At 26.7% G+C, this 25,815-nt stretch overlaps 11 protein-coding genes across 11 annotated transcripts; 4 read left to right on the forward strand and 7 right to left on the reverse strand.

Moving 5' to 3' along the window:
* Window positions 1–24: 24 nt before the first annotated feature.
* T552_00988 (hypothetical protein) lies at window positions 25–1,861 on the reverse strand. The gene is made up of 8 exons (XM_018369582.1): window positions 1,743–1,861; window positions 1,596–1,696; window positions 1,390–1,544; window positions 1,170–1,347; window positions 644–1,118; window positions 383–598; window positions 248–338; window positions 25–202 (listed from the first exon to the last, which is right to left on the reverse strand). Exons 1-8 carry the CDS (start codon window positions 1,836–1,838, stop codon window positions 69–71), a joined length of 1,446 nt encoding a protein of 481 aa, XP_018226770.1. The 5' UTR covers window positions 1,839–1,861; the 3' UTR covers window positions 25–68.
* Window positions 1,862–2,127: 266 nt separating this feature from the next.
* Window positions 2,128–4,414, reverse strand: T552_00989 (hypothetical protein; the record flags this gene model as incomplete). Its single annotated transcript, XM_018369583.1, has 15 exons — window positions 2,128–2,323; window positions 2,369–2,502; window positions 2,544–2,718; window positions 2,762–2,913; window positions 2,957–3,074; window positions 3,125–3,257; window positions 3,308–3,503; window positions 3,546–3,593; window positions 3,640–3,707; window positions 3,753–3,794; window positions 3,838–3,856; window positions 3,905–3,994; window positions 4,038–4,075; window positions 4,121–4,250; window positions 4,295–4,414. 15 exons carry the CDS (start codon window positions 4,412–4,414, stop codon window positions 2,128–2,130), a joined length of 1,659 nt encoding a protein of 552 aa, XP_018226771.1.
* Window positions 4,415–4,925: 511 nt separating this feature from the next.
* T552_00990 (vacuolar protein sorting-associated protein 1) lies at window positions 4,926–7,835 on the forward strand. The gene is made up of 16 exons (XM_018369584.1): window positions 4,926–5,100; window positions 5,157–5,241; window positions 5,289–5,305; window positions 5,356–5,579; window positions 5,626–5,694; window positions 5,741–5,759; window positions 5,806–5,944; window positions 5,992–6,031; window positions 6,084–6,303; window positions 6,359–6,838; window positions 6,884–6,990; window positions 7,038–7,092; window positions 7,141–7,332; window positions 7,383–7,449; window positions 7,493–7,577; window positions 7,624–7,835. Exons 1-16 carry the CDS (start codon window positions 4,972–4,974, stop codon window positions 7,787–7,789), a joined length of 2,094 nt encoding a protein of 697 aa, XP_018226772.1. The 5' UTR covers window positions 4,926–4,971; the 3' UTR covers window positions 7,790–7,835.
* A 165-nt stretch (window positions 7,836–8,000) lies between these two features.
* T552_00991 (hypothetical protein) lies at window positions 8,001–8,723 on the reverse strand. Its single transcript, XM_018369585.1, has 4 exons — window positions 8,576–8,723; window positions 8,469–8,527; window positions 8,246–8,424; window positions 8,001–8,200 (listed from the first exon to the last, which is right to left on the reverse strand). Exons 1-4 carry the CDS (start codon window positions 8,674–8,676, stop codon window positions 8,045–8,047), a joined length of 495 nt encoding a protein of 164 aa, XP_018226773.1. The 5' UTR covers window positions 8,677–8,723; the 3' UTR covers window positions 8,001–8,044.
* Window positions 8,724–8,896: 173 nt separating this feature from the next.
* On the forward strand, window positions 8,897–10,078 carry T552_00992 (hypothetical protein; the record flags this gene model as incomplete). The annotated part of the gene is made up of 4 exons (XM_018369586.1): window positions 8,897–9,099; window positions 9,147–9,510; window positions 9,555–10,034; window positions 10,073–10,078. The coding sequence occupies 4 exons, from the start codon at window positions 8,897–8,899 to the stop codon at window positions 10,076–10,078; spliced, it is 1,053 nt and encodes a 350-aa protein (XP_018226774.1).
* Window positions 10,079–10,244: 166 nt separating this feature from the next.
* T552_00993 (hypothetical protein) lies at window positions 10,245–13,448 on the reverse strand. The gene is made up of 11 exons (XM_018369587.1): window positions 13,345–13,448; window positions 13,191–13,297; window positions 13,055–13,142; window positions 12,733–13,008; window positions 12,545–12,689; window positions 12,397–12,500; window positions 12,136–12,358; window positions 11,294–12,090; window positions 10,854–11,249; window positions 10,683–10,808; window positions 10,245–10,637 (listed from the first exon to the last, which is right to left on the reverse strand). Exons 1-11 carry the CDS (start codon window positions 13,408–13,410, stop codon window positions 10,290–10,292), a joined length of 2,676 nt encoding a protein of 891 aa, XP_018226775.1. The 5' UTR covers window positions 13,411–13,448; the 3' UTR covers window positions 10,245–10,289.
* Window positions 13,449–13,540: 92 nt separating this feature from the next.
* Window positions 13,541–14,844, reverse strand: T552_00994 (hypothetical protein). Its single transcript, XM_018369588.1, has 6 exons — window positions 14,761–14,844; window positions 14,375–14,714; window positions 14,249–14,323; window positions 14,136–14,204; window positions 13,924–14,087; window positions 13,541–13,878 (listed from the first exon to the last, which is right to left on the reverse strand). The coding sequence occupies exons 1-6, from the start codon at window positions 14,796–14,798 to the stop codon at window positions 13,587–13,589; spliced, it is 978 nt and encodes a 325-aa protein (XP_018226776.1). The 5' UTR covers window positions 14,799–14,844; the 3' UTR covers window positions 13,541–13,586.
* A 467-nt stretch (window positions 14,845–15,311) lies between these two features.
* Window positions 15,312–15,963, forward strand: T552_00995 (hypothetical protein). The gene is made up of 4 exons (XM_018369589.1): window positions 15,312–15,501; window positions 15,555–15,594; window positions 15,640–15,790; window positions 15,838–15,963. The coding sequence occupies exons 1-4, from the start codon at window positions 15,362–15,364 to the stop codon at window positions 15,915–15,917; spliced, it is 411 nt and encodes a 136-aa protein (XP_018226777.1). The 5' UTR covers window positions 15,312–15,361; the 3' UTR covers window positions 15,918–15,963.
* Window positions 15,955–19,129, reverse strand: T552_00996 (hypothetical protein). The gene is made up of 7 exons (XM_018369590.1): window positions 19,045–19,129; window positions 17,712–18,991; window positions 17,212–17,667; window positions 16,779–17,168; window positions 16,528–16,728; window positions 16,247–16,483; window positions 15,955–16,204 (listed from the first exon to the last, which is right to left on the reverse strand). The coding sequence occupies exons 1-7, from the start codon at window positions 19,085–19,087 to the stop codon at window positions 16,001–16,003; spliced, it is 2,811 nt and encodes a 936-aa protein (XP_018226778.1). The 5' UTR covers window positions 19,088–19,129; the 3' UTR covers window positions 15,955–16,000.
* Window positions 19,130–19,402: 273 nt separating this feature from the next.
* On the forward strand, window positions 19,403–21,955 carry T552_00997 (hypothetical protein). The gene is made up of 8 exons (XM_018369591.1): window positions 19,403–19,594; window positions 19,640–19,766; window positions 19,807–19,935; window positions 19,979–20,585; window positions 20,631–21,181; window positions 21,224–21,333; window positions 21,377–21,758; window positions 21,804–21,955. Exons 1-8 carry the CDS (start codon window positions 19,449–19,451, stop codon window positions 21,909–21,911), a joined length of 2,160 nt encoding a protein of 719 aa, XP_018226779.1. The 5' UTR covers window positions 19,403–19,448; the 3' UTR covers window positions 21,912–21,955.
* Window positions 21,956–22,109: 154 nt separating this feature from the next.
* Window positions 22,110–25,628, reverse strand: T552_00998 (hypothetical protein). Its single transcript, XM_018369592.1, has 27 exons — window positions 25,509–25,628; window positions 25,311–25,465; window positions 25,169–25,271; window positions 24,762–25,122; window positions 24,655–24,716; window positions 24,565–24,612; window positions 24,229–24,518; window positions 24,096–24,183; window positions 23,943–24,054; window positions 23,855–23,892; window positions 23,730–23,814; window positions 23,658–23,684; window positions 23,560–23,614; window positions 23,491–23,510; window positions 23,407–23,446; window positions 23,336–23,365; window positions 23,246–23,287; window positions 23,135–23,200; window positions 22,987–23,091; window positions 22,920–22,939; window positions 22,857–22,872; window positions 22,754–22,814; window positions 22,602–22,708; window positions 22,489–22,555; window positions 22,374–22,447; window positions 22,315–22,333; window positions 22,110–22,269 (listed from the first exon to the last, which is right to left on the reverse strand). The coding sequence occupies exons 1-27, from the start codon at window positions 25,576–25,578 to the stop codon at window positions 22,151–22,153; spliced, it is 2,280 nt and encodes a 759-aa protein (XP_018226780.1). The 5' UTR covers window positions 25,579–25,628; the 3' UTR covers window positions 22,110–22,150.
* Window positions 25,629–25,815: the final 187 nt, after the last annotated feature.

Below are 25,815 nucleotides of genomic sequence, written 5' to 3' on the forward strand. Positions count from 1 at the left end.
TAATTATTTATTGATCCCTAATATTTACATTACAAATAAAAATGATTGATAATATCTTTTTTATAGGGTCATAATAAACCCTGATTCTTTAAATCATTATAAACTTTTTCAGACATTACATTGCCTTGATCATCTTCCATCTCAATTGTTGATTCAAGAAGTCTATCGCTATTTTTTTTGTCAGATTTAAGTTTTTCCCATACTATTTATCAATTATTATTTCAAGAAAAAATAGGGATTAACTCACATGCCAACGCATCGTCTATACCAGTAATTTCTTTAAAAAGAATAGAATTCTGAATACCTAAACACCGAAGTCCATGAACATGTCTCCATTCCTAATAGTTTCAACAATATGTTATATAAGGTAATATTTTCAAACCATAAAATGCTTATCAAATGCTTTTCTTCCCATATATATAAAATTACCACAGATTTCGCAAGGATATTCGACACCTAAACCATGCAATTTCCATAACCAATATGGAATTGGTTTTCCATCCCAACCAAGAGGCAACTTTAATGGGTTCCATATCCTATCATCCTCCTTTATTTCTTCAATAATCGTTTCTTCATTTTCAGCAGCTTCAAGCTCAGCCTAAATATTTAGAAAATAATACTTTTTCATATGATGGGGAAATACTTGACGCTCTCTATCTGTTAATGTTTGCTTTCGAACAACATTCCTTTTTGTAGCTTCTCTTTCTGAATTTAAAAGTAAAGAAAGCCTTTGAATGAAATATTCTTTTTTGACTAGTATTCGTTTTTTTAAAAGGTCTATTTTTGGAAGAGATTGATGTTCATCTTTTTCATTATTTATTTTTTTTTCATTTTTATCCTCATCTTTTTTAGCTTGCTCTGCTTTTTTATGTTTTTTACTTGTTAAATGTGCCTCATAAACCGTTTTTTTTGAATAATTTTTATTGCAAGCATCACAAAAAATATCCTCACTAATAAGACCTGTATTTACCATAGGAACAATCAATTCTAATAATTTCCCTGAACTCCATTCTTTCTCAAAATCTGCTTCAATACCAGATATAATTTTATCATGATCTTCTAAAGGATTGATACGTTTATAAAATGACTCCAAATACGATTCTAAATTCACCAAATACCTATCATACACTTAACCCTCATTCTAATACATTCATTTCATGTATTCATACTTGAAATAATTCTCATTTTTAATCCGTGGATGAATACTTGAAAATTTATCATAAAAATCTAGATATTTGGTATATGATATATATTTAACCCCCTTCAAATTTAACCACTGCTCATGTAACACATTTAAATCAAAAAAACGTCCATAATTTTCCTCTCCAGAAAATATTTTAGAAATTTCTATTCATCTAAATTTTACCTTCTTATCTTATATAACCCTACCATCTTCATCTGGACTTTTTTTATATAATTCTTCAAAATTTTCTACTCTTTCATTCGGATATCTTCTATGGAACTCCTTTATATCTCTTAACTGTCTATAAAACTCCTCAAATTCACTTCCTGATCCTGTTAACGTCTCATTTCTTAATCCCGTCCTAATTATCCAAAAATCAACCTATAAACCCCCTTAAAACCACTCAAAATACTTGTCCTCATTCATATATATGTCAAGAAGCTTTTTACTCTGTTCTGCAATCTTATCAAGGAATTTTGCTACATCATGTTCTTGAGATAACCGATCTTTAATCTTCAAAAAGGTGTTAGAAACTATTATATTACTTAATAATAAATACCTTCTTATTATCCTGAGCCAGACGATCCGCAATTGCCTGCTCAAGACGCTCAATATCCTCATGAAGAGCTCTTTGACGTTCTAATAAGCTTTCCATGTTTTTTGGACGTTGAAAATTCGTAGGAAAGCCTTTAAAAATAGTGAAAAAAAAAACTAAGTCATCAAGTGATATGAGCAGATATTACAGGTAAATGAATATGAAAAGATAAGGAATAAAGGATATTATATGTATTTTTTTAAAATTTTTTATTAGAGAAGAAATGAGAGAAGTTAAGAGGATAAGAAAGATTTTTTTTTTAAATATAATCTAAAGAAAGAATTTTTAGAAGTTTATGAATGAATTGATGAGAATAGATTATGATTTTAATTTAATAAAGTCAAAAATATCAAGAAAATTGCCAACGACTTTTTAAACCTTCGATCCAACGAATATATAATAATTCGGCAATAGGACTTCTAGAATTTTGTTTAGAAGGAGTGTCAGTAGGAGATTTTTTATTTGTGGAAGTATCATTTGTGTTGAGTGAAATATCTTGAGATGAATGTAAATTCAAATTGAATGTATCGCATAATTCGGTGTTACTAAAGATGATTAAATAATTAAATAAGAAAAAGTAAGGAAAAAACCTTTTTAATTTTTGAATAAGTTTTTGAATAAATAATGTTTCAGCTTTTGGATTTAAAGATGCAAAATTATACCATGATTTTGCTAATTCATTTAATGTATTTGAAGAAACATAGACATCATCTTGAGATTTTAGCTATTTTTATTAATTATTGTATGAAAAAGTAAAGGAAATACTTCTTCGATAGTTGGATTTAAAATATCATGATAAAATCTATATCCAGGATCATTATTTGACTTATTAAAAACTTGTTGGTATAAATCAGGTTTAATTGTATGTAGAGGTTCTTTTTTTTCATCAATGATATGTACTATTAGAGAATTAGAGTTTAGAATATTTAAAAAATATATACTAGAAATAATAAATAATTTAGATAATAATTATAAGAGTATACCTTTTTTGAATATCTTCTTTAATTATATTATCTTTTTCTAAAGTGATAGGAATAGGAGGAATTTCATTTATTGGAGAATTTGATTGAACATTACGAGAATGTGCTTTAATAGTATCCGAGTCATAAACATTAAGATCAATTCGACGTAAAGCCTATATTTTATTAATATAAGATGATAAAGATGAAAGATATTACAGTAGTAGTTTCTTGTATATCTTTTCGAATTGTTCCTGTAGATTCGTTTTCCAAAAGAATATTTGGTTTAATGGTATCAAAATTCCATTCTTCATGATTATCGATAGGTAATGTATCTCTAATATAATATTAAGAATAAAGGAATAATTATTTAAAATGATTTTATACATAGTTTCTACATAAGTACGATGAGGTCTATCTCCTCGTCTTATATCCCATTCATGTCGCCTTTCAAGAAGTTCTTGTAAAAGAGACGGTTTTCCTGCAGATTTAATAAATTTATGTTTGAGAAGATCCTTGGCTATAAAATATTAATAAAAAAAGTAAATCAAAAAATAAAAATTATTAAACCTGATGGTCTAGCTCTTGCATCTTTAATTAAACATAAAGATACAAAATCCTTAAATTCTTTAGAATAATTTCCTTCAAGAACTGGAGGTTTGGCTTTCGGAATAAGAAAAAGAACTCTCATTGGATGATATTCCGAAAGAGGTGGTTCTCCACGTGCAAGTTCGATAGCTGTAATACCAAGTGACCATACATCTGCCTAATAAGATTAGAAATAAAAAATAAAAATAAACTCAAATACCTTATAATCATATCCAGATTGTCTAATAACTTCAGGCGCCATCCAAAACTTTTAAGAAAATTAAAACACAAATAAAAAAAAATGTTTAAATTACAGGTGTTCCAACAAATGTATTACGACGTGATTTATGACTCGAAAGTTGTGCTGCTACTCCAAAATCCGCTACTCAATTCATTAAAATTATTATTATTTAATTTTTAAAATAACCCAATTTAACTTGGCCTGAAAATGATAATAAAACATTTGCAGCTAAAATTGATAAATAAAACATAAATATTATTCATTCTTTTACCCTTTATATCCCTATGTATCTACATTCACTTAGATAAACAAAAAAAAACATAAAAAATTCATTATACCTTCCCCTCACTATGTAAGTAACATAATCCCTCAAGAAGCTCTTTACATAAAATAGCTATTTGTGCCTCTGTAAAAGGTCCCGGTTTAAGCTATAATATACATAAATAAATTCATATATCACTTCTTTCATACTAAATCAAGCGCTGATCCTCCTGCCATATATTCCATCACTATATACTTATAAATATCCAAAAAAAAACCCTCAAAAAATATACCAATCCAAAGTTTATGCCCTTTAACAAATGACGAATAGTATTTAGTAACATATCGACTATCACACCCACTTAATAAAGCTATTTCTCTCTGTATCTCCGCTATATCATCATCTGTAGATTCTAAATCAATCTACCTCATAAATTAACCTTTTTTCTCCCTTCAAAAACGCATACCTGTTTAATAGCTACAATCTCTCCCGTTTTTCTACGTACTGCCTTCCATACTACCCCGAATGATCCCGTACCAAGCTTTTCAAGAAGTGTATATTGTGCATCGTCCATTGTCGTCGACATCGTTACTCGTCTCAACAGCCTTATTTATGGGTCACGTGACCTAATCTATAAAATATACTAATAAATCAAAAAAAAGATATTAAAATGATAAGAATAATATTAACATATTTATAGTTTTATTTTTTAAACTTGTTTATGTATTTTTTTTCAAAAAAATCATCAATTTTTATGAAATAGATAAATCTTTTTTTATACATAAAAATACTCATAAACACTCACAATTACTCGTAAACACTCTAAAAATATTTTTATTCCCTTTCTTCCCCTTCTTCCTCTTCTCCCCCTTCTCCCCCTTCTCCCCCTCTTTTCTACCTGTTACTTGCATAATACTCATACATCTGACTTATAAACTTCATCATTATACATCCATCTTTACACCATATTCAAACATAGATTTCCCTCTTATATTCTCATATCTTCGATTCTCCTCTTATTCTCCTCTTTTATACCCCTTATATAATCCTTTTTGCCCCTCTCAAAACCTCATCTCTCCCCCTCTCGAGACATCAAAAAAACCACTCAGAACCACTCAGACATAATTTGGAGCAAAATAAGACATGTCAGGAGAAGCAAACGCTCTTCGCGGCGGAGCAATGGATCCTCAGTTAATCAAGACTATAAACCGTCTTCAGGATGCATTTTCAACGGTTGGTGTTCAGAATCCAGTCGATCTTCCACAAATTACAGTAAGAAAAAATAAGATTATAAGAGGTTATGAATGAAATTTATTAATATATGCTAGGTAATTGGGTCACAATCTAGTGGGAAATCGTCAGTACTTGAGAATATAGTTGGTAGAGACTTTCTTCCACGGGGTACGGGAATTGGTAGGAGTTTTTAAATAAGAAGGAGAAGAGGAGATTAATAGGAATAGTTACGCGTCGTCCATTGGTATGAGGGGTAGAAATGTGTATGAGGAGATATTGATGGATGGAATGCAGATTTTGCAGTTAATCCATAGGTTAGCGACGGGAAACAAAGAGAATCAAGTAGAGGAGGAGGAGAAAAGGGTAGAAGGAGAAGGGAATAATAATGGAGAAGAATGGGGAGAATTTCTTCATCTTCCAGGACAGAAGTTTTTTGATTTTAATGAGATTCGGGAGGAGATTATTCGTGAAACAGAGTCGAAAACGGGGACGAAAGGGATTAGTCCGATTCCAATTAAGTAGAGGAAGAGGAAATTTTTAAGAGAAAAAAGTTAAAATTTTTAGTCTTAGAATATATAGTCCAAATGTATTAACGTTAACGCTTGTTGATTTACCAGGATTAACGAAAGTTCCGTAAGTTTTATATATTAAGAGTAAAAATAGAATAATAGATGGATAGAGTGGGTGATCAACCAAAAGTAAGGCATTAGAGAGGAGGAAGAATGGTTTTGATTATTAGATTAGGATATAGAAAAGCAAATTAGAGAGATGATTTTAAAATATATTAATAAGCCGAATGCAATTATTCTTGCAGTTACAGCAGCAAATACAGATCTTGCGAATTCAGATGGATTAAAATTGGCACGAGAAGTTGATCCAGAAGGTTTAGTTATTCGAAATTTTTTTTCATATATTTATTATAAAAATTAGGAACACGAAGTATTGGTGTTTTAACGAAAATTGATCTTATGTACATTTCTGTTTTATTTAATTTAGATTGATAATAATTTATATATATATAGGGATAAGGGAACGGATGTAGTAGATATTCTTGCAGGAAGAGTCATTCCTCTTCGACTCGGGTATGTTCCAGTGATTAATAGAGGACAAAGAGATATCGACCAAAAGAAAGCCATTTCAGCTGCTCTTGAATATGAGAGAGAATACTTTGAAAGTCATCCTTCATATCGTTCTAAAGTTCAGTATTGCGGTACACCGTTTCTTGCTAGAAAACTTAATATTGTAATTATTAGATTTTTTTTTTTTATTTTTTATTTTTTTTTTTAATATTTATTAGATTCTTATGCATCATATTCGTAATACCTTACCAGAAATTAAAGCTAAAATCTCTTCAGCCCTTACAAAATATCAAACAGAACTTGTACAATTAGGTGATTCTCTCCTTGGAAATAGTGCAAACATTGTACTTAATATTATTACTGAATTTTGCAATGAATATAGAACAATCCTCGAAGGGAATAGTCAAGATCTTTCTACTCTTGAACTTTCTGGAGGAGCTAGAATTAGTTTTGTCTTTCATGAACTTTATGCAAACGGTGTTAAAGCTATCGATCCTTTTGACCAGATCAAAGATACTGATATTAGAACGATTTTATATAATTCATCAGGTTCATCACCTGCTCTATTTGTTGGAACAGCTGCTTTTGAAGTAATTGTAAAACAACAAATACGAAGACTTGAAGAACCTAGCATTAAATGTATTAATCTGATATATGATGAGTTAGTACGCATATTGACACAATTACTTGGAAAGCAGGTTAATGGTTATTTATTTATATAAAAAAATGGCTTAAAGATATAGTTATTTAAACGATATCCTTTATTAAGAGAAAGATTTTATCAGGTTGTCATTAATTTTTTTAAAAAAGCTATGCAGCCAACACACAAACTTGTACAAGATTTGATTTCGTAATTTAACGTACTTTATTGAACTTCTTTTGCTAATATTTTTATAGAATGGAATCTTGTTATATAAATACCGCTCATCCGGATTTTCTTAATGGTCACAGGGTAATAATATATATATAAATATATATATATTCTTTTTTAATTAATTAGGCTATGGCCATTGTAAATGATAAAATTAATCAATCAAAACCTGTTCAGCTTGATCCTAAAACGGGAAAACCATTACCAGTGACAAAGGAAAATTCTATTTCTCAATCTTTAGAACCAGGAACTGATAATGGCGGATTTTTTGGAAGTTTTTTTGCATCTAAAAATAAGAAGAAAATGGCAGCTATGGAAGCAGTATGTTTCGTGTTTATCTATCTATTTATTTATTTATTTGACAATTCTAGCCACCTCCTGTTTTAAAAGCATCAGGTACATTGTCTGAAAGAGAAACTATTGAAACAGAAGTAATAAGTAAGTTCTTTATCCTTAATTGTATCGTTTTAAATTATATTAGAACTTCTTATAAATTCATATTTTAATATTGTTCGGCGTACAATGATTGATATGGTTCCCAAAGCTATTATGTACAATCTAGTTATGTAATTCACTTTTAAATTTTTTTTTTCTTTTTTTTAAGAATTATAGATATTCAAAAGAAGGAATGCAAAAAGAATTACTTGAAAATCTTTATAAAGCAGACATTTTGGATGATATTCTTAAAGAAAGTGAATATACTGTTCAAAGAAGAAAAGAGTGTTTACGTATGGTCGAGAGTTTAACCCAGGCTAGTGAAATTGTTGCGTCAGTATAAAATAGAATTTCTAGATCATCAATATTAGTTTTTTTTGGAAAAAATATTATATCTTTAATTCTCAATTCTTAATAAACATGCACAGATTTAATTATTATTCTCAATTTTTTAAAATACATATTCTATAATTTATATACAAATAAATATTTTAGATCTTAAATTCTATATTGATAATTCTAACTTATAAAACATAATAGTTAATCCTAATTATTATAACATCATATACACACCCTACTTTTGAATTATCTTTTAATTTTAATTCGAACGAAGATAATAATCTATAGCTGCACTAAATGCTGAAAATCCTAAACAACCCATTGCCATTGCCTTTGGACCACTTTTTATAGTAAGCGCTCCTCCTGTAAAACACCCCGCTGAAATTCCATTATATATATCGTTTTTAGCTCGATACTAAAATATTATTAAATAATAAATATAATTTACCCCCATAATTACTGATTCAATACAACATTCTGATCCTGAAAAAATAGCCCCAACTGTTGCAAAATTTTTTGCTGATGACCATGAACGTTTTCCCATATCTTTAAACCCATATTTTAGCTGCTCTTTTAACGATTTATCATATATTTTATGATCTCCTGATATATCCATAGAAATAGATGACATAAATAGTCCTAAATCTATAAATTTCATACATAATTCTTTCTTTTTTTGCTACCAAAGACACTGCCAATTACAAATCCTGTTCCTCCACTTAAAATTGACTTAAATATACAACTTTTTCACATTTTTTAAAAAAAAAAAGCATCAGAACCTTTAATATACCTCTCATGAATACTACTAATCGCTTCAATGATCCTTTTTTGCTGGTTTTCCATGTTTTGTTCTGATAATAAATGTGAAACATCCTGATTACGTGAAAACATGCTTTTTTGGAGCTGAAAAAAAGCCAAATAAAAATATGACTCTGAATATTTTGTTTCTACTCTTTTTCTCGCTCAAAAATACCTATTTTAATGGGTTTAAGCCGCTTTTCTTTTTTTTGACGTCTGATCTACCCAGTCTCAACGTCACCAAAAAATGAGTTAACTAAAATCCTCAAAATCTACCAATATTTTGCGTAAAAAAGCACGGATTTTTTATGAAATGACTGACTATAGTGGATATCTCTTTAAAATCTTTTTGAACGGGTTCAATATTCGAACTGGAAGTCTTAAAATCATGAAAAATCTAGAAATACAAACACCAAATTTTATTATATCTTCTTCAAGAGGAACTGTCCCTCATATTACTCCAGATCACTTAAAAAGCACTGGTATTACTGGTATTTATATGGCATTGGAGGATTTGTCAGTATTTCAGGTGTCAAAGATGTATATTTGTTAAGAATAAATAGTATTGAATATCCAGCCTTTAATATAAAGAAAGAGGACAAGAAGGAGTTTAATCCGTCGCTGATATGTAGCTTATCATTAAGGGAATTTGTCCCGTTGTCAATGGATCATTATATTGTACTTGGAATAAGACGGTCATCATTTAATAATATGAAGCCTAATTCATGGAAAGCCATGTATATTGAGGCATTAGGAGGGAATAAATTAATAGATATAAGGGAGGTGATAAATTTTTGTGATAGGCTTAGACCGGATATGATTATTTCTCCGGTTGATATACAGCCTGATAATGTTTCAGAGAAGAAACGTTTTAGTAGAATGATTGAGAGGAGTGAATCATGGTTAATAGAGTTATTAGAGAAAAAGGTATATAAGGTATTTTTTATTAGAATTAAAAATGAAGATATTAGGTTAATTCTATTATTTTTGCATCAATACCACCAGTTTCTAAAGAATTATATCAACCATATTTTTCAATACTAGAATCTAATGTTTCAGAGATCCACGGTTTAGCATTGTATAGTATGGAACAATCGAAAATGATTCCGAATTCTTTACATCATTTACCTTTACTTTTAATGGAACCTATTTACTCTCCTCATTTAATACTTAATTGTATAGAAAATTCAGTAGATCTTTTTACAATTGATTTTATTTCAGAATCATCTGATTCAGGTATTGCTTTTACATTTCAATTTCCACCTTCTCTATCTACAGAGAAGAATAAAAGGCCTCTTGGAATTAATGTTTTAAATGAAGAGTATAAAACTGAAATGTTGCCTCTTTTGCAGGATTGTGAATGTTACACATGTAAATATCATTACAGAGCGTATATAAGACATTTATTAGTTACAAAAGAATTACTTGGACATGTTCTTCTTCAATTGCAAGTATTATATGTTTTATAATTTATATTAACTAAAATTAGACATAATATACATGTTATAAATCTTTTTTTTTCAAAAATTCGAGCATCAATTTTAGAAGGGACATTTTTGGATAACAGTAAGCTTTTTAAATCATATTATCAATTTTCTTTTCCAAAAAATTGAGAAAAAAACTTGTTTAATATATGTGTATTTTAATAAAATTTATCTAAAATGATAAATTTTATGATAAAAAAATAAAACATCTCATCAAAATAATTAAGACTCTATATCTAATACTGCATATTCAATATTTTCCATTAAGATTTCTATATATGTACTAGTTAATTCTTGAGGTAGTTCTTGAAGTTCTGATATAATAAATTTTAAAATAGAATATGTTTTCTTTTGAATATCCACAAGATTTTTTAAAAGAATTTCTTCATTTTTTAACCTTCCATTAGTCACATTTTTGTTATCAATTTCCAAATTACTTATGTCATCATCTGATATAAAATAGGTATGCAAAGATTTTTTGGAACTTTTTTCTTGAAATGATATTATTAAATCTGAAACAGATTTTACATAAATAAAGATTTCCATTATTGAATCATGTATTCGTTTGAACTATCAAAATTATCATAATAATAATAATAATATAATAATTCTTACACGTAAATTTAAAAAACAATATGTTAAAACAGAATTAATGAACATATTATGAGCATTAATTATCTCGTCTAGATCTGCTGCATTTTTGATATTTTTTTGTAGATTCTCTATTTGTGTCTTTATAATCTATTTAATATTAAGAATAAAAATAATATATATTTATAAACCTACAATGTCAAAAAAATAACTTATTAGCACATTTATCAACCAATTGAAATACAATTTTATTTGAGATAAGTTGCGGTAAATCAATGTTGAACTCTTTTCCAATGATGACTTATTACTGAACAGAAATATATATTTTTTTATATCATGTCTACTTTTAAGCAATTGAAACATAAAATCAAAAATTTTGTAATATGCAGACTGAGATGATGAACTGATAATTGAAGTAAGAGACAATGGTAATTTATAATCAATATAGAAGTTATTAGATAAATTATTGTTTCCCGAAGTTGATTTCATTCTTATATTAATAAGATTTGTATCAATAGAAGAATGTTTCAATGAAATTTGAATCATATCTTGTAAAACAAACTTATCACACCATGTTTTTCGTCGATCCATCTTAACAATTTAACAATTAGTCTAAATTAGATCAATAATCTTACCTCTTCAAAAATAAAGTTTATAAAATTAATCATGTTGCTGTTATTATACATACAATAAATATTGATAATAGTATTTAGATGCTTTTCAAAATCTGCATTATGAAATAGTGCATGACGAAAGTTTTTCATAGAAGCATAGTAATTTTTGTCAACCCAATTAAAAATATTTAATAAATAATTATACTCAGAAGATATACCTAAAATTTCTGATTCTTCATAAAAAAGATTTGAATCAAAAACATTATTCATTTTTGTAGAGAAGAGTTTTAGTCGAATTTCATAATCAGAATTCAATTGTTGAAAAATACTTCTATCAATATCAAGAAATAATATTTCTGATTTAGAAAATATAGAAACTAAAAGTCTTTTTAACTTTCCAATAAGCAATGACTTTTCAGAAATTTTCTTTAGAACATCTGGAATAAGCAATTTACCATCATTAGCTAGATTAAGCTGATATTCTGAAAGCCATAATAAATCATTAGGTCTTAATGTAGATTTAGTAATAAAAAATCCTTGAATATCTGGCAATTCTCCACAAGAAAACCATGAATCCAATGGTTTCAAATAAGCTTCTAACAAAGCAGATCGAATTATAGTTATTAATAAAAATGTTTGTTGGTCACATATTGAATAAAAATTGGCTTTATCAAATAATTTATTCAAAAAATCAGAAATATTAGTTTCAAATGCTGTATCATCAATTTCTGAAATAATATCTGATAAAACGATATAAGGATTTAGAATTTTGTCCAAGATATCTTGAAGATATAATAAAGTTAATGTTCTTTTCATCCCTAATAATTATTAAAAATAAAATATGAACCATTTTCTCATTTTACCTGAATTTCCAGCAATTGATTGGCAATAAGCTAAAATAGAATCCAGAGATCTAAGCAGATCTTCTACAGAAGAAATAAATACATTTTCTAAATAACTTTTAAAATATGATTTTGATATAAAATTTCTAATTTTATTAAGGAATTTCCCTTTTTCTAGAAACCATTCCATAAAATTCATAAATATTTGATGTGATACTTTAGAAATACCAAAATTTTCATTAATCTAAAGATTTTAATAATTTTATATCAAAATATAAATACCTTAATATTATGACTATTTCCTGAAAATAAAATACTTTCATTTCCTTGTAACATAAAAATAACCTCACTAACCACATTTGTTTCATGAAGAATAGTTGAAACATCTTAAAAGTTTAAAAAATATAACATAAATTAAATATTTTCATACCTGAATTATAATTGAGCTTATATACAATGCGTTTAACATCATTTTGACACGAAATAGTTCTCCAATATTGTGATGCCTCAATAAAACTAAATTCTTGGATGTTCATACTAATAGATACACACAATGGTGTCTTAACATTTTCAGTCTATAATAAAATATTAAAAATAATGATAAAAAACAACACATACTGTATCTTTTTTTTGAATAAAAGATTTAAAAGTAATATCCTTTTTTTCTCCCTTCTCCTCTTCCTCCTCCTCCTCCTCTTCCTCCTCTATCTCTTCCTCATCATATATATTAAACTCTTCCCAATGTTCACCAATAAAGGGAGAATCATAAATTTCATGTATAGACCCTTCAGAAACATGATCTTCTACTGATTCTTCATTATATATCCTCTTCCTCCTGCAGGGATTGTCTGAAAGACTTAAAATTAAAAAAATTATATCAATCATTGAATCATTCTTAAATATATCTAAGAATTATACAAGAATAATGATATAAAAATACTTTTTTATCAATAAAAAGTTCGTTAAAGAGTATTTCAAGCATTGAACTATCTTCTTCCTCTGAAAGAATATCAAATTTCTCAACTAAGCTTATTTTTCCTCAATCAAACGGGAGAAAAAGGTAAAAAAGACGATACCCATAGCAAGATCTCTTAATTTCAAAGTTATTAACTGTAATAAATTGTGAATCTTTAATCATATTAAGTATTTTATCACGAAGTTCATAAAATAATCTATTTTCATCCTAAAAAAACCAATTAAAACCAAGTTTTCAGGAAAAAAAAGAATAACATTGATTCCAGTAATATTTTCTATTAGTTTTCCTATTAATTCTAATATTTCTTCCCTTATTTTCATTATAATTCTATTATATATAAGGCCGATATAAAAAGATGTATAAATTAGAGGTATTTTAAATAAATAGATATTAATAGATGAATAAAATGAATGAAATCTAAAATACTTTAAAATTAAAGAAAAAGATGTGTATTTATATTATATAAATATTTGAAATTTTATTTAAATAGATATATTTAAATTCTTCTGGAGCGTGTTGTCATTCCTATACTATTTATACCAGTAGAATTTGCAACCTTATTACTTAAATCCTTAAAGTTAATATCATTAAGTTTAGAATTTTGAATATTTTTATTTATATCTTTATGAATTGTTCTTCCTTCTTTAGATTTGTAAGTTGCTAGATAAAAACCAATAAACAAAAAAAGATAAGATGATAATAAAAAGCACCCAATTAAAGCGGCAAATTCTTTTCCAGCACAATCTCCAAAGTTTGGCAAAAAAGGAAGATAAGTATATGCAAAATATCTATTTCATAATCAATAAGTGTTAGAAATGTAATAAAATACATACGTATATGTTGCAAAATAAACAAAAAATAGATCAAAAATAAATTGAATTATTTGAATACGAGTTACCCATTTCTTCCACCACAGTTTAATACCACAAGCACAAAGAAAATAATAATAATACATTACTATATGAACACCTAAATTTAAAAAGATTGGAACATATGACTAAAATTATATTATTAATATATAAAATAATAATAAAAAAATACTTACTACTGGAGTTTGACCAATCAATTGAGTAAAACATAAAAAAACTGTAGCCCCATGATGATAACAATGAAGCTATAACAATTATTCTTTTGTTAATAATAAAAAATAAAAATTACAAATTGCAATGGCTTTTTGTTTAAAAACAAAAATACTGTATCTAGTAATTCAATATACTTAATCAAATAATTGATCTAAATAATTAATCAAAATAATCCTTTTTACTAATAAAAATATATTTATACATAATAAATCGTTACAACTCGTTGCGTCCAGGATTTCGGATTACATATTGAATAATATACCCCATGTTTCCATATAATAGGAAACATTTGCTCAAAAAGAAGAAGAAAAAAAAACCCTGATATAACACTCAAAAATAAATTATGGATTTTCCATAACATATTCAATTTTATCGCCGAAAAAAAACTCATAACCCATTTTCCAACAAGAATTACCACATAATATACCAAAATTATCCCAATAACATGTATCCATTTTGAAAGATAGGTTTCTCCCGCAACAAACTCAAATCTTTCAACTGGATATCCAAGACTTTTTTCCCATATCTTTGAAAATATAGACCTATAAATAATAAGGTCTTTTCATAATAATTCTATCTCTTTTCTACCAAAGATAAATACCAAATGGACGCTCAATAGATATCATTGAGTTTATTTCTCAATTTTATAGATATTTAACGTAAATAGTACGTCTAGAACCCTCTTAATTTCTGCAATTCAGGTGATTCCTGTTAATATTGGTTAGATCTTTCTTAATAAATATCTTAAGATTTCTTACCTGTTTGTCTTAGGATTTTTAGCAAAGTTAAAATCGCAGAAACGTTGAAGTCAGAAGGGAAAAATAGGAATTAAAAAGAGATAAAAATTAATAAATAAAGGGAAAAAAGGGAAAAAAAAGAGAGAAAAGAAAGGATTTATTTAATAAAGAGAAGAAAGAGTAAAATAGGTTAATAAATGGATGAAACATAAAAAACATGAGAATTATACAAGAAAGAGTTTATAATTAGTTAATATAGAATAAAATGAATAGGAAAGTATTAAGAAAAAAGGGTATAATTGTATCTTTATAGATACCATTTTACGAGGCAAAGAGAGACTCTAGAAAAAAGGTCGTAAAAAGGCCAAAATATATATACAAAAAGTAGAAAAAGAAGGGAAATAAAGAGAATTATTAGATTTATAAATAGAGTAATTAAAAAGAAAATAAAGATGAATATTATTTCAAAAAGAAGCGTTTTAAATGGTGTTAAAATGAGTATTTTTGAGATAAAAAGAAAACAGAGAGTTATGAAGCAAATACGCATGATACATTCACAAGAAGGCGATAATTTTGAGTCGTTTAATGAGAAGTAATGATATTGAGAAAGATTTATTTGATTAGATATTGATTAGATGAAAATAGATATGAAAAGTTCTTTCGAAATGTTGAAGATCTTTTTGAGGTAAAAAACAAGGAAATAAGAATGTAAATAATGAGAAAATGATAGTTACAACGTGGACTTAATAATGCGTTTGCATATGATTTTGTTCCTATGCCATCGGTTATCGAAGAAGCCTTACGAGCAGCAAGACGTGTCAATGATTTTCCTACAGCAGTTAGAATATTTGAAGGAATTAAACATAAAGTGAATAACAAAAGTTAGTAAAAAGAGAAACAGAGATAAAAATCTGATAGATTTATGTAGAAGAGTATCAACAGTATCTAGATGAGCTTAAATCAGTTCGTGAAGAACTTGGAATTCCGTTGAAAGAAGAACTGGTATAGATTTGTAATAAATATATAAGATAAATATGAGAAGAAGAGCCATAATAATATATAAATTGATAAATTGAAATTTTTTATGTTTATTATTCCTTGAACATTGATTGGAGATTTTCAAGTAATTTTGAGCCGGCATCATGACCTACATGACCAATTGTAGCCATATTATCGCTAAAATATTTAACATCTGTATAAATATGTTTTTCTATATCCTCAATATCTAAAGAAAGGGTATTATATTTTTTCAATAATACTTTTATATAAATGTCCAATACTTTGAGCATAACATCCTATGATTTATTAAAAAGATTTAATAGAAAAGAAAAAGTAACCTGTATAGTATCTTGATCTAAATATTTTGTTAAAATTTTATGAAGAGTTAATATATCTTTTACAAGAGATTCCATATAAGCATGTGGTTTTAAAGTGCCATCATCAGCTTGAAGTAATGGTTTTGACCAATCAAGAGTTTTTAAGCTACCTGAAGAGGAGTTTATAAATACATCTAGTCTATCAGTCATAATGCTAACAAATTTCATATTTATTTCTAATTGGTGCTCTTTATAAACCTAAATAGTTATGTATCTAAATGAAAATAAGAAATAATGATTACTTTTATAATTTGATCAAATTCGGAAAGATCAAGATTTCCTGAATGTCTTTTGATAAATTCAAGAATATAAGGAATTAAATAAATAATGAGAGATAGTGAATGAGAAGCCAAAGCTAAATGTCTTGCTGTTATAGTTTTAAGTCCAAGTGTTTTTATTGCACCTGCTCCTAAAATTAATTGAGAAACCTTGAAATTATATAACTAAATATATTATTAAAAAAAAATAGTAAATTTTGGTTCACTAAATTAACCTCTAATAACTCCAATAAATTATTACTTATATCGTAAGCCATTGAAGGAATTAAAATGAAAAATTTTATATAACTTTGAAGAATTAAAATCAAAAATGCCAAAGATTCAATAATAAAATATTTTTTATCCTGAATAATAACAAATGAGTTTTTTGAATTATCATCAGTGCTATTTAATAGGCTTATATCCGATTTTGATTCTTTTATTTCATTAAATAAAAAGTCTTTTTTCCATGATATTGGATCAGTAATTGCAGAATCTATAATGCAAAAAATTGCATGTTCGAGTTCTTCTGTGACATATTTTTCTGCAATCCATTGATCTCTATCAAGAATTGATGTTTCTTGTGACATTTTCTTAGCGTGATAATTATTAATTGATTGTTTAACCTATATAACTAAATTTAACTAAATTTATATAGAAACTTAATACTTGAGCCAAAACAGTTTTTTGAAGAAGTTCCCGTGATTTTCCTGTTAAAATCTCGCTTTGTGATAAAAACATAGTATTTAAAGCGAAAAAATGAAATACATCATTTTCTGAAAATTTGCTATTTTGATAGTTTCTAATATCTAAAATCGTAACCATTTCAGATTCAATGAAATCTATCACAGCTATTAAAATATCGCTAATATCTATAGATTTCAATGATTTTGATTTATAAGCAAGGTTTAATTCAACTAAATTTGATGTAATATCCAAAAAAAATTTCCGGTAAATTGATAGTCTCTGTACAAATAAATAAACCAAAGCATAAATTGTACCAATTGTTTGAAGAAAGTCCTTTGAACTCATTTCTTTTAATAAATTTACTAAAATAGTATGTTCTTTTGTTATAGGATTTAACAATAGATCTACATCAACCGGATTATTACTATCTAAAAAATTCTAATAACAATTAATTATAATTTAAATAATCTAAAAGACCTTACATATACTAAAATATTTTTAACTTCTTTTAAAATTGCATCATAATAACATTTTAATGCATTTTCAATAGAATCTGTCATATAAAGCCCTATAACAAGTGTTTCAATTTTCTTTCGTAAATCTTCATCTAAATCAATATACAATAGAGTAGAATTTTTGTTGATTTTATTCTTTTTTTGAAAATTTAAATAAATTTCGGCAATAGTTTCTGGAGAAACATATAAAATAACCTGCTTATGGTCTTTTATTAACTCATTTATAAATTCCAGTAATAATTTGTCCCTAATTTCTTCTTTAAAAATCTGCAGTTCTTTTTCAAGAGAAGAAAGAGCAACAACATTTGATAAAGGTATATTGCTAGAACCATCTAGATTTCCTTTTATTTCGTTATTAATTTTTTCTATTACATTCAAAGCGTGAATGTAATCTTTTTTTTTGATTAAATCCTCAATTTCAGAAAATTCATTCAAAATATTATAGATGTGTTTAAGTGCAAGTGTCAGCTTATCTAAATTTTCTTTCTTTTTTAATATTTCTATAATTTTCAATTTAGGCTTCACAAAAGTATCGTTATTGTAAAGCAATTTAGCTCTCAACTCTTTTATTTTATCAATACAACTCGATGATACCTTATTTAGACCCTGTAAATAATCTATAACTGAAAAAAACGAAGAGCTTATGTTATTTATTTCCTTTATCAAGTGAACTTCAACAATATCTAAATACCATGATAACTTTTCCTGTAAAATAGTATTATTTGAAAATATATTACAATAAGATGATTCATAATTTTCAGATGAAATCCCACAATTATCCGTAATTTTATCAAATATTCTTGAATTTTCAAGTTCAAAGTTAGATTTAAAATAAACTAATGGAATTGATGATAATGATTTATCTATCGTTTCTATCTTTTTTTCTGAAAAAAATTTGGAAATATACTCCTTATTAGAGTTCATTGATTCAAAATAATTATCAAACGACATTGATGATCGACCTGATGATCGATCTGATGAACATCTTGATGATTTTGTATCATATTCATTCAAATTTAACTTCAAAACATCTTTTTCAAGTTCATAATGATTCCTATCTATCTCATTCTCCCTATATAAACAATATTTACGATATTCCTGGTTAATCTTTGATAAATATTCTTGAAAATCTGAGATTCTATATTTTGGAATATTTGTTAAATGTACCGGATGAATATCTTTTGCTGTAGGCTTTTCTAACCCCTCTTTCTGATACGGTCCACTCAATACGCAGCAAATATCATGTACTAATACTTATTAACTCAAATACTATCATAATCTCTACTTATTTAAATCTTACTTTTTTCTGAAATTAAAAACTCATAACTTTCTTGTTTTTCCATCAATTTTTACGCTTCAAAAAGGAAATACATAATTTAATTAATAAATATTCTTCAATTTTTATTATTTTTATTAAAAAATAGACATTTTAAACTACTTTTTAGCAAATCTTAGTTATCTGGTAGATTTTGGACGTCCGATATTAACTGACGAAACGACACTTAACCTACTAAAAATTAAGAAATTCTTAATAAACTTAAGTTTTGTGTTATTTTTGTTTAAAAATTATAAACTAATTTCTTAACAATTTATAGAGTTTTTAATAAGAATTTAATAAAATTTTAATAAAGTAAAGGAAAATATAGAAAAATATAGAAAAACAAGTAATATATTAAAGTAAATATACAAGTATATATATTAATAATGTCTGTTATTGGATGGGATCAACCGTCAGTTTATTCAACGAGTGTTCTTTCAGGAGAAATACAGCCGGATGCACCTAAAGAAGTTGAAAAACAATTTAAAGAATTTATTCAGGAATTTGTTGTTAATAATTCATATATTTATAGGTATAAATATATGAATTATAGTAAATTTTTGATATATGAATGTAGGGATCAATTGAGAGATAATATTTTAGTAAAGCAATATTATTTAAATGTGAATATTGCACATCTTATTAGTTTTAATGAAGAATTGTCACATAAATTGGTATCAAATCCAGCAGATATGCTTCCACTTGTTAGTTTTTAAGTATAATTATTTTTATTAATTTTTGTAGTTTGAAATGGCAGTTAAAGATTCAGCAAAACAGATGGTTTATGGAGGATCGGATTCTAAGAAAGAATTTCCGGATTGTCAGGTAACACTTTATTCAGATGCGAATTATACATTGATTCGGGATCTTAATGTCTTTTTCTGCTGTATTTATTTAATATTTATTCATAATTTAGGCAAGTTATATATCAAAATTGGTTCGAATACCAGGAATTGTTATTGGAGCATCAACATTATCGTCAAAAGCTACAAGACTTCATATTATGTGTAGGACATGTCGTAATATAAAGATAATTAGTGTAAATGGAGGGTTTAGTAATATTCAATTGCCAAGAACATGTGATAATCCAGCAACACATGGGGAAAAGAAGGAATGTCCATTAGATCCTTATGTTATTATTCATGAAAAGTCATCATTTATTGATCAACAAGTCCTTAAATTTCAGGAAGCACCAAATATGGTACCAGTTGGTGAACTTCCACGTCATATTCTATTAAGCATTGACCGTTATCTTACAAATAAAGTTACTCCAGGAAGTAGGTGCACTGTTGTTGGGATATATTCAATTTATCAAAATAAATCATATAAAACTAGTAATGCAGTAGCAATTCGTAATCCATATGTTAGAGTAGTAGGATTACAGACTGAAATACATGGAAGTTCTAAAAGTTCTTATATGTTTACTGAAGAAGAAGAAGAGGAATTCCTCACTCTTTCTCGAAATCCAAATCTATATGAGATATTTGCAAATAGCATTGGGTCTTCAATCTATGGAAACATAGGTAATGTATTATAGTTTTTATTATAAATTTTAATATATAATCTAGACATAAAAAAGGCTATATGTTGTTTATTGTTTGGAGGTTCTAAAAAAATACTTCCAGATGGTATGAGATTGAGGGGAGATATTAATATTTTATTATTGGGAGATCCAGGAACTGCTAAATCACAATTGCTTAAATTCGTAGAGAAAGTAGCACCTATTGCTGTTTATACATCAGGAAAGGGATCCAGTGCAGCTGGTCTTACTGCATCTATTCAGAGAGATGCAGCATCTCGTGAATTTTATCTTGAAGGAGGTGCAATGGTATTAGCAGATAGTGGAGTTGTTTGTATTGATGAATTTGATAAAATGAGGGATGAAGATCGAGTTGCAATTCATGAAGCTATGGAACAGCAAACTATATCTATTGCTAAAGCAGGAATTACTACAATTCTTAACTCAAGAACTAGTGTATTAGCAGCAGCAAATCCTGTATTTGGCAGATATGATGATATAAAGAGTCCTGGTGACAATATTGATTTTCAAACAACAATATTATCACGTTTTGATATGATATTTATTGTAAAAGACGAGCATAATGAAAACAGAGACAAAGTTTGGTTTACTTTTACTTTCTACTATTTTAATCAATTTTAGACAATTGCTGAACATGTAATGAATATTCATATGAATAAAACCATAGATGATAATTCAACAAGGGAGATAAGCATAGAAAAAATGAAGAAATATATAAGCTATTGCAAGAAGTAAACAAACGTTTTTTAAAATACATTTTTAATATAATGTTAGTAAATGTGCTCCAAGGTTAACGCCTGAAGCAGCAGAAAAGCTTTCTAGTCATTTCGTTGCTATTAGAAAACAAGTTCGTCAAGTTGAACAAAATAGTAATGAAAGATCTAGTATTCCTATTACTATACGTCAATTGGAATCAATAATTAGAATATCAGAAGCATTAGCAAAAATTCGACTTAGTACTGTTGCAACAGAAGAACATGTAGATGAGGCTATACGATTGTTTATGAAATCTACCATGGATGCAGTAGGGGAAGGACAAATTACAAGACAAGAATTAGTTGAAGAAGTTCATAAAATTGAATCTGAATTGAGAAAAAGATTACCAATTGGATGGAGTACATCATATGCTACACTTACAAGAGAATTTGTCAATGGTGTAAGATAATAATTTTATCTATATATATTTTAAAATATTTCTTAGAAAGGTTATTCATTGTACGCACTACAAAAAGCATTATATATAATGGAACGTCGAGAAACTATTCAATTACGCAATCAAGGAGCATCAGTATACAGAATTGGAGTATAATATTTAATTTATTAAAGCATAACATGGTATTTCTAAGATCATTGTTAAATAATATATAAATTCTACATTGATTAAAAATATAAAAATGCAGTTTTTTTAGCTCTTAAACATTAAATTATAACTTACTAGAATTCATTAAAAAATTTTTAAATAATAATTAAAGATTTAGATATAATTAAATCGAGACTAACAATAAATAGTTATCAAGTATTTTATATAATATACTTGATAATCAATTACTATAGAATTTCACTATTAATCATTGGACCTTTTGTTTTTCTTTGATAATCTTCTTCTTCAACCCTTCCCATTTTTTCTGTAGGTAATAAAACTGCACGATCTAAGGCATATGGAAGGCCTAGATTAAATATTAATTAGAAAAAAACTTTCAAAAATGATTGACCTCTATGTCTGCCACGAATCTATTTTATTAATAAAAATGATGTAAATATAAGTACAAACCTGAAGACAAATAATAACAAATTTACTAACAGTAGATAATTTCGTTGAAAATGAAGAATGGATATCAGGATGCCCTATTTTTTATTAGAAAATGAATAAAAATGCTTACTCTTACCCAAGCTAAGACCAACAGTGCAATAAGCAGAAATTATTTCAAATAATATAGAAAAAACAGAAAAATTCTAAAATGTTGTTAAATTTTATTTTTCTCAGAAGACACTTCTATACAGGAAGAGATTCATCCTTAATATTTGTGTTTTCCACAATACATATAATAAAAAGCCCTAGAAATATATACCAAAGATCAAAAGAAAGTTGATGTTTTATATGGGTTCCTATAAAAAATTATAGATATATAGATATGATCAGTATAACCATACCAACAAACGAAGAACCTTGAGTAGAATCATCATCAATAGTATATATTCCTAAAGATCTTTCCTGCTTAAAGTTAAAAATCGATATAAACAATATATTTCTAACCTCATAAACATTGGTTCTATATATTAATATTAAAAACATTATTTTAAATACAAAGATAATTACTTTCTTATACTAACCGCAACCTAATAACGAATTAATATGATCCTAAAATAACCAATGGTATACATACAGGAAAAACAGAAATATACATCATAAACATATAACTAACAAGGATAGCTGTATGTAAAGTTGAAAGATTAACAATAGAAAATCCCGCAGTACGAGTAGAAAATGACTTAAATAAATAAGATATTTTTGAAAAAAGAAGAAAAATAAACCTGAAACAATGAATTTAAAACCTTAGTAAATGTAGATTCGATATCAGCCAATGATGGATTATTGAACTAAAGTCTTTTAGACTATATTTCCATTAAATTTGAGTAACAAACATCAAGAACCATAAAGAGTATAGAATCTGTGATACTAAGAATCTTATAAAAATACAATTAAGAAAAATTCAATCTAAAAAAAAATCTTACTACTAATAAAGCAAAAAGCCACATTGTAACCTAGAAAGATAAGAAAAAAAAAAGCAAAGCATAAATCAAACCTTAAAAGGAAAAAGAAGAATAAAGCATCGTCTAGGATGACTGAAAAAATTAGGCATATAATTGAATTTTATATATCTTAATACTCAAGAAGAAAATGCAAACTCTAATTTTAATTATTAAATATTTAGAAAAAATATTAAACTAATGCTCACCTCTTTATGCAAAGAATCTCTTGGAAGAATAAAAGTAATTACCCAAATAAAAAATCTTTAATAAATAAGAGATAAAATCTTTCAGTCATTTAAAATACCTTAAAAAAATGGGAAATGCAGTGTTCCTAAAAATCATTATAAAGATATTTATATATAATGATAATATTTACCCAGCTATAATTAAAAATGAACCAAAAATCAAGATAAATTTCGATTGCCTAAATTCAATTAAAGATGTTGGATTTAATGTCATTCCTTAAAATATAAGATAAATATGGAAATAATAATTTTATACCAAAATCATTAAAAAGAGATGCTGAAGTAAAAAATGCCCTAATATATATATATATATATAATAATAATAGAAAAAAGTTGATCCTTACCACCAAACCGAAGATGAAGATACGTCATTAATAGCTTTATGATATGATTTTGCATAAATAGAAAAAATTAAGAAAAAAATTGCTGCAAAAGAATGAAATATAAGATAATAACCTAAAATAATTAAAAACATAATATTAATGAATGTAACTTACAAACAAGTATCCAACATAATAATTTTAAGGCTCTATACTCAATGCCTCCCAACTCATCACGTTGTTCTTTTGTTAGAGTAACAAATGCCTATATACGATTAGATATAAATTAGTGTAATCAAATAATAGTAACAGAATTTCGTCCTATTGTAGGTTGATATGATAAATATGGAAACGATTTACTGGTTCTTTGAGATAATGGACTAGAATCTCTCTTTTTTCGAAATGCATTTGAAATATAACGATCAAAAGTGCTAACTTTAGAAATACTTTTATCGCCAGTAAGAGATTTTCTCATACGTAAATAATAATTATTTTCATATGTTGGAAGTCTTGTAATAGGTGTTAATGTATCATTAATAGTTGAAACTGGCTGAGGCTCAATGCTTTTAGATTTTCGCAATTTATTATTAAATTCATCTTCTAAAAACATATTATAAAAAGCATTAATGATAATCTTAATCCATACCTTGTTCAGAAGGATTCTGACAAGTTGATAATTCATTATCCTTTGTTACTAAAAGAATTATATTACATTATGATAAATTGATTCCACTACCGTCAATTGATTTTCTAACCGGAACTGGAAGATTGCCAAACCGAATATCCGGTGTAATTTGTCTAAAATCATATTATTAATAAATCATTAATAATATCCATTTATACCTTTCTTCGTAAAGAACATTTTCTTCATTTTTTTGAAGTTTTATATCAGTATTTTCATCTTTATTTAATAAAACATTATAATTTGATGTATTATTTAAATTAGAACTTTCTTCCAAAGACCGATTAACCTCGTTTTTCCTCTCATGTTCTTGCATTTTGGATGGTGGATTAGCATTTCCAAATGATATACTCGTCCTACGTAAAGGTGTCGGATTAAAGTCATTTTCATTCGCACTTTCTCGTCTTAATAAAACACGAATCGTACGATTACCAACTCCTTTCTCTTCTATCTCATTATATGATAGAAAAGAATGTGATAAATTCTGGTTTTTTCTCAATGACTGCGTACGTGCTTGTTGAACTAACATATTTTAACATTTATACACAAAAACCCTCATTTATTCCACCTATATTATCAAATTTACTCCTTATCAAGAAAAAACGAACAACTGCCGTAAGAGAATGAATAAAAATAGATGTTGTTAAAATAGATACAATATACAAAACAACCTATTAATTAATCTTTTTTTTATACTATTGATAACATACTTGCTGATATGTAGACAACGTACTAACGTCTAGAATTACAAGTCCTGCCTGTGTCGCTGCACTGCTTCCAAGAAAAAGTGCATCAACAAACTTAATATTTCTTTGTATATAAATCAAAAATGTACCAATAAAAATCGCTGAAAGAATATATATATCTTCATCTCCATAAATATCTCATAGAAATCCTTATAAACTTACAATGAAACCTCAAAAAATTTATTTTTGGGACTACCGTTTGTCTTCTTATTTTTTCAATTGTGCCTCCCATCTTATAAATACCCTTAAAATTATCATAAAAACTTCATTTTTTTAAAAAAACTCCTTCTAATATCTAATAAACTTAGTTATTAATCTTAAAACAATATATTATCTTACTATAAACCTCCTTATAAATATATCAATTTCTTAAGAAATATTAAGACGTCAACGGTAAAAATTATTAATAAATTTTATAAGGATTAAGGTATTTTAATAAGAAATTAACATGTTTATTAACAAAAACATA

Source organism: Pneumocystis carinii (assembly GCF_001477545.1).
Source record: "Pneumocystis carinii B80 chromosome Unknown supercont1.4, whole genome shotgun sequence".
Taxonomy (NCBI): domain Eukaryota; kingdom Fungi; phylum Ascomycota; class Pneumocystomycetes; order Pneumocystales; family Pneumocystaceae; genus Pneumocystis; species Pneumocystis carinii.